At 40.5% G+C, this 6,922-nt stretch overlaps 1 protein-coding gene across 3 annotated transcripts in view; it reads right to left on the bottom strand.

Moving 5' to 3' along the window:
* Positions 1–528: 528 nt before the first annotated feature.
* TAF15 (TATA-box binding protein associated factor 15) overlaps positions 529–6,922 on the bottom strand; it is a 30,028-nt gene continuing 23,634 nt past the window's right edge. For all 3 annotated transcript variants that reach the window (XM_025281099.3, XM_025281097.3, XM_025281098.3), the window contains 6 exons: positions 6,204–6,333; positions 3,949–4,041; positions 3,271–3,352; positions 3,066–3,154; positions 2,310–2,964; positions 529–858 (listed from right to left, as the gene is read on the bottom strand). In XM_025281099.3, coding sequence (XP_025136884.3) covers positions 819–858; positions 2,310–2,964; positions 3,066–3,154; positions 3,271–3,352; positions 3,949–4,041; positions 6,204–6,333 — 1,089 coding nt within the window. In that variant the 3' untranslated portion in view covers positions 529–818. The remainder of the gene's footprint in view (positions 859–2,309; positions 2,965–3,065; positions 3,155–3,270; positions 3,353–3,948; positions 4,042–6,203; positions 6,334–6,922) is intronic.

The following is a 6,922-nucleotide window of genomic DNA, read 5'->3' as shown; positions in this document are numbered from 1 at the left end:
ATCTGTTTGCTTGATGAGCAATATGTCCAGCATTGATGCAGTGCCTTATCCTTGGTAAGGATAGGAGAATATTGTAAAGAATGTCAAATAACATGCTCTGTACATTGGTATCTTAACCCTGGCTTGTCAAACCCTAACTCTTCTACACAGCTCTTGTACCTCTATATTCCCAGCATCTAGAACACTCCCCTAAATAAATGATACTCAGCTGTCAACTAACTATATCAAAATCACCTGGTGATCTTAAAATACGATTCCCAGCTCTACCTCCCCACATCCCACCAGTTTCTAATCCAGCAGACCTGGGATGAGGCCTAGGAATTTGGAATTTTTACCACCTCCTCGGGTGGTTCAAACACACAGTCATGCTTGGAAACTACTATTTTTAACGGAGTAGGAGATCAATAAATACTGTTGGAAGTAACATTTTAATTTCATGAAGTAGAATTCATTTCCTAATTCTTTAGGGTTCAAGTCTGCTGCAACTGCACCCTAAGTGTGACCGAACAATGCACTAATGTACAAAAGTCCACAAAACAAGCATTCTTTATTGCAGTATTACAAAACACTTTCCATTTTGGCAATATTTTACAACGCACTTAGCTTCAAGAGTTGAGAAGGAGAAGGCTGGAACCTAAAGGGGGATATTTCAACTGACATTTCTAAAAGAAAAACTGTCTCCACCCTCCCACCCAAATAAAAATTCAAATGTCACTTAATTTCACTACCCAAGAAGAGGCCACGAGGAAAGCAGCAGGCAAACTCTGGCAATTTCTCTATGGATCTTGTCAGAGACAAAGGAACATTCAAAACAGTCATCAGTATGGTCGGTTGCGCTGATCATTTCTGTAGTCGTTTCTAGGAATGAAAAATAAAGAGCCAGACTAAATTCTAATTTTCTACCAAGAGGGAGCATCAGACCCTTCTTCAGGATGCTGTTGACTAGCACCTGCTTGACAAATTTCTATAAGGATGACAATATGCCTAGTGTATTTCTCTACTTCTAGAAGGTGCTTACTAAATGTCTAATTTATCAGATTTAAGACACACAAAGTTCCTAGAAGCTTTGCTGTGACTAATTCTCTTAAAAATTTTTTCATCTATAATAAAGACTCTAAACCACTGTGGTATTTCAGGTTGGAGACCTTGCCATTCCAGCACTCTAAAGAGAGTAGATTACTGGAATAAGCAAGCAAACACCTTCATGTAAGAATTCTGGATCTGCCACTTATTATGTAATCTTGGAAAAGTTACCTAACATTTCTTATTCCATAAAATGGAAAGTACATCTACTTCTGGGGTTGACAGAGGGACTGGAACTCCAGTATACAAAGACAGTTTCACACAATTTGCCACACACTAAGAAGTATTCAGTTGGAGAAGGAAATGGCAACCCACTCCAGTGTTCTTGCCTGGAGAATCCCATGGACGGAGAAACCTGGTAGGCTGCAGTCCATGGGGTCGCACAGAGTCGGACACGACTGAAGCGACTTGGCAGCAAGAAGTATTCAGTAGATGATCATTACTAATAGGTAACAATTATTCAGTGATTATCATGGCCAGCTGTAATATAATCTAATACAACTCCACAAAATAGGGCTAAATGCCATTAGCCCTATTTTACAGATGAGAATATGATGCTCTAAATTAGAGTTAAGTAACTTACTTTAAGTCACACAGCTAATAAGTGGTGGGGCCAGGATTTCAAAGAAGATAGTCTGTCTCCAAACTCTGTGCTCTTAACTCTATGCTATACTAATTCTGGCTGCCCTATACTGTTTCTGACATAGAGAAGCTTAGTGCAGTAAGTGAAATTATTTTGCATCACTGGTTACTCAACTCTTTCTGCCTCTACACCTTTCACGTGCATCGCACACTCCCATCAGTACCACCAGTGATTTTTAATCTGGAAAAAGTGTAACAATCTCCAAAGAAGCAGCTGCAAGGTAGCACATGTGACTGAAAAAGCACACCCCTATAAAAGGTATGCTTGCCCCTCAGATTAAGAATCCCTGATTTACAGTTTCAAATCATCTCTCAATCTCGATTATCTTTAGCTATAAGAATGCACACACCTATCATACATTATTCAAATATAAAGATCTCAAGAATTTCCAAAACAAAATAAATTTTGGAAATTACTAAGTAGGGAACTAAATGGATCTTCTCCATCCTAACTGAAAGAGTTGACAATGGGAAATTCAAGTCATAAAAAACTGGACAAGAAGAAAATGTGATGAAAGGGGCTTAGATTCTAAAATCTAGGAGCAGTGAGGTAGAAACATTAGCGAATACATTCTAATACTCACCTTCCTCCCATTTTGCCTCCATAGCCACCTCGGTCTCCTCCATAGCTTCCACCTCGGTCTCCTCCGTAGCCGCCACCACTCCTGTCTCCTCCGTAGCCTCCACTTCGGTCCCCACCATAGCCTCCGCTACCACCACGGTCTCCTCCATAACCCCCCCCACTTCGGTCTCCACCATAGCCTCCTCGGTCTCCACCATAGCCTCCTCGGTCTCCTCCATAGCCTCCTCGGTCTCCACCATAGCCTCCTCGGTCTCCTCCATAGCCTCCTCGGTCTCCTCCATAGCCTCCGCCTCGGTCTCCACCATAGCCGCCACTTCGGTCTCCACCATAACCGCCGCCACGGTCTCCACCATAGCCGCCACCTCGGTCTCCACCATAGCCGCCACCTCGGTCTCCTCCATAGTTGCCTCCTCGGTCTCCTCCATAGCCCCCACCACGGTCCCCACCATAGCCACCTCCTCGGTCCCCACCATAGCCACCCCCACTTCTGTCTCCACCATAGCCACCCCCACTTCTGTCTCCTCCGTAGCCACCCCCACTTCTGTCTCCTCCGTAGCCACCCCCACTTCTGTCTGCACCGTAGCCGCCTCGGTCTCCACCTCTGCCCCCACGGCCTCTGTAGCCCCTCTCTCCACCGTAGCCTCTTCCCCGGAAATCTGCAGGTAGAAATGAAAACCAGTAAGGCCAGCAGAATCATGGAAAGCCTCCTTAATGCTAGTCAGAAGATTAGAAGCAGATCCCGTTAAGGCTGACCCACCTCCTCCTGAGGGACGAGAGTCCTCTGGTCTGGGCTCATTGCACTGATTGCAAGAATTCCTTCGAGCAAAGTTCATATTTCCACATGACCTAAGAAAGAAGGAAAATAAAATGCTCAACAGTTTCCAGTGGATTCAGAACCCCCTCTTGCACCTTCCAAATCCAATCCCAACTCCTACATCCACCAAAATAAATGGGATACTTACGGATTAGGGCAAACCCAGTCCCCACTTTTGGGGTCTCCACCTCTCCCCTGAAAGCCTCCACGACCTCTATATCCTCCACGGCCTGGGGTAAGTAAGGAGGAGGGAAGAACCAGTAGCAGATATTAACAAAGCAAAGGAAAAGCATCAGATGAAAGAACTACGTGTTCATCAATAACTGGGCTGCTCCCCACAAATTAACCTCTTATGGCAGAACTCCATGATTCTTTGATTTGGGGTTTTACTTATTCAGTCAACGCAGGAAATATCCAAGAAGCTCCAAGGTGCACATTATAGTTCAAATAATGCACTAAGAAACTTCATTTCTACAGTACCCTCCTCAGTTTGAGAATCTCAGTGATAAAGATTAGGTGAGAAGACATATTCCAAATTTAAGAAATTAAGACATAACAGAAATAAACAAGTTGGCAGTAACTGTATCAGGGAACTCACAAACAGGTCAGATTAACTACCAAATTAGGTATCAGTTAAACTGCCTCCTAATTTCCAACTGAAACAAACTGCATTATATAGCTTTCCAAAGGGATTTCTAGAACCTTTTTCCATCCTTTCTTAGTTGTTACGACACTTTATTTACCTAATCTTCTATTCTGTATCTCACTTTAAGACAGAAAATTTAACCCTTTGTGTAATACCCAAGCCTATGAACAAGAATCTTACCTCGTCGCCCACCTCCACTTCCACCTCCTCTCATGAATTCAGGTCTTCTGGTGGCAAAGGACACTTTAATGATATTGCCGTGGAATTCTTTTCCTAAAAAAAACAAAACAAAACAAAAATAGTTTTGAAGAAATGCTACTCCACATTTCCACCTCTTAACAAAATATAAAACTGCCTCGGAAATTTTTAATTTCAGAGAAATAACTCACACATTCTCACAGAAATTCAAACACAGTAGCGTTCAAGAGTCAAGGTAACTGTACTAAAATATGACACAATCTACTGAATAAAACAAATTTGTCACTGGGAGACAGTCATTTCTTACTGAGCAAAAAAAAGCTCACATCTAATCATTTTTACATGAAAGCCAATGAATGTAGTATGCTACCATTTCTTTTTTAAGGGATTGAGTGTGTTTGTGTGTGTGCATGCATGCATATGCACACATATGCCTATTTATACACTGCCTATTGTTGCTTAACTCTCAGTAGGTGAAAAGGTAGAAAGGAAACTCAATTTTTACTATATACTGTTGGTACCATCTGAAGTAGTTATCTTTAAAAATAATGTGTGCATTTGTGATTATATGCATGTACATATGCACATATTCTGCTGTCCCAGGGCCTTGGAGACAAAAATTAGCCTTTTCACTTTATATATTAAACAAGAGAACAGACGTATCAGAAAAAGGTGCCCAAGGATTCATAAAATAGTTATAGATCTAGGAGTCTTAGCCCCTTCAGCAAACTCTAATTGCTGTGACTGGCAACCTTCCACAGTGTCAAATGGTATAGCAAGCTCTTTGACATAGGAAACAAACCATGGATAAATATTTTAAAAGCTCTACAAAGACCTGGTAATTAAGATCTGAACTATGGAGTTTCTGTTAAGAGGCTCATTTGCCCTATGAGGGAAAGACACAGTAACTGTTTTAACATATTATAAGCTAAATAGTTTTATGAGTCACAGAAACTACGAAACAGAGAAGTGAGGGAGGATGGACCTGGCTTTTCAAAGGCGAGAGGATAAGATCTGCTTAGAGCAAAAGATTCGGAGAAGGCAATGGCACCCCACTCCAGTACTCTTGCCTAGAAAATCCCTCGGATGCCGGAGCCTGGTAGGCTGTAGTCCATGGGGTCGCTAAGAGTCGGACACGACTGAGCGACTTCCCTTTCACTTTTCACTTTCATGCATTGGAGAAGGAAATGGCAACCCACTCCAGTGCTCTTGCCTGGAGAATCCCAGGGACGGGGGAGCCTGGTGGGCTTCCGTCTATGGGGTCGCACAGAGTCGGACATGACTGAAGTGACTTAGCAGCAGCAGCAGCAGCAGCAGAGCAAAAGATTAAAATGCAACTATGTATTGGAAGACACAGGTGCAATAATCTTGGAACTGGGAGAAACCACATGTGCCTATCAATCAGGCACAATTTACTTCTTCAGAGACAGTGCAGCCCAACTGCCTGAGTTTGAGCCCTAACTCTACACTTCTTCTGTGATCTTGGAAATTACTTATCTTCTCTGTGCCTGAGTTTCATCATCTGTAAGATGGTAATAAAAGCAATAAAAAAAAACTAACAGGGTTACTGTGAAGATCTGAGTTAATGCACATAAAGTTCTTAGAACTGTGCCTAGCTCATAAACTACAGTAAGCATGCAGTGTTATTCTCCTACAACGGCAGGTGGGTTCTTCCCCACTAGTGCCACCTGGGAAGCCCCATTATAAGGTACAACAAAAACAATAAATGATAAGACATCAAGGAAATAAAAGCATGAGACAAAACTACATTTGGAGTAGAATGATAAAACTATTTTTAAAATACATTTTAAAAAGCTGGAAGAAATACCAGTAGTTTTCTCTATATAGACTATGGAAGCTTTACTCCTTTCTTCTACTTTTTAATATTTTCTTATTTTCAGGGGAAAAAAAGTCTTATTGTACAAGTCTTCTACTACATATTAACACTGTAGTTGAAGGGAAATTAACCTAAATTTTAAAAGAATATAGTTAACCAGGCCAACCCTTCACATTTCTATGAGGGTGGCCTCAAGCACAAAGGATGACATTAGGAAATATTTTAGACAAACAGTTCACCTCACTTCTAAAGGTATGTAAGAATTCTGGCCTGTATTCTCATAAGGATATCTAAAAGAGTAAATATGAAGATAATCATTGTCTACCAGAACATATTTTGACTTCAAGACCAGAAAACATTTATCAAAACCACACACTGAAAGTATATGAATGAGGTATACCATCAAACCAGTCAATGGCTGCCTTAGCTGAAGGAGGGTCATCGAACGATACTGTTGCCTCCCCTTTTGGCTTTCCTGTGTCCTTGTCTGTGTATAGATTTATCATTGGTTTTCCAGTCTTTTTATTTGTCTGAGGAACGAACAAGCTGGTGTTAGTATTTTAAGAAAAAGTGATGAACCACACAGAAAATTAAAAACTTAATTTTTTAAAGGAATTCACATATCCATGCTATAAATACTACCAACTTAACATAAAAGTGAAGTCATCTGTAGGTTCTGAAAAGGAAAATCTAAAATACATTAAGTGAAAAGCAAACTATAAAAATGATACATGTCATACTGTTTTATCCTTATATAATTTCCTCAAACCCACAAAGAAATAAACATAATGCTTCATATAAACATTTACCTTGTAAAACTAAAAAAAAAAAAAAAAAAAAAAAACCCAGGAAGAACGTTCACCAAGCAAATAAATTACCAATAAGGCATACACATTGGATTTGGCTGAGAAGGGAGTGGAAAACAAGAATTTTTACTTTTCAAAACTATGATAATTTTTTTAACATATTTAATGTGTTAATTTCTTAAGAAATGTCTGTTCTCCAAGAGGGGGAAAAAAATTCAAGTAATTTCATAGACACCCAAAAAAACCTGATTTCAGGCAAATGCTATAATCTACTAACACTGCTCTAAATGCCGCTTTCTAGTTGAAGATGAAA

Source organism: Bubalus bubalis, chromosome 3 (assembly GCF_019923935.1).
Source record: "Bubalus bubalis isolate 160015118507 breed Murrah chromosome 3, NDDB_SH_1, whole genome shotgun sequence".
Taxonomy (NCBI): Eukaryota; Metazoa; Chordata; class Mammalia; order Artiodactyla; family Bovidae; genus Bubalus; species Bubalus bubalis.
Note: the sequence above shows the minus strand (reverse complement) of the source record. Positions and strands in the feature narration are given on the sequence as shown.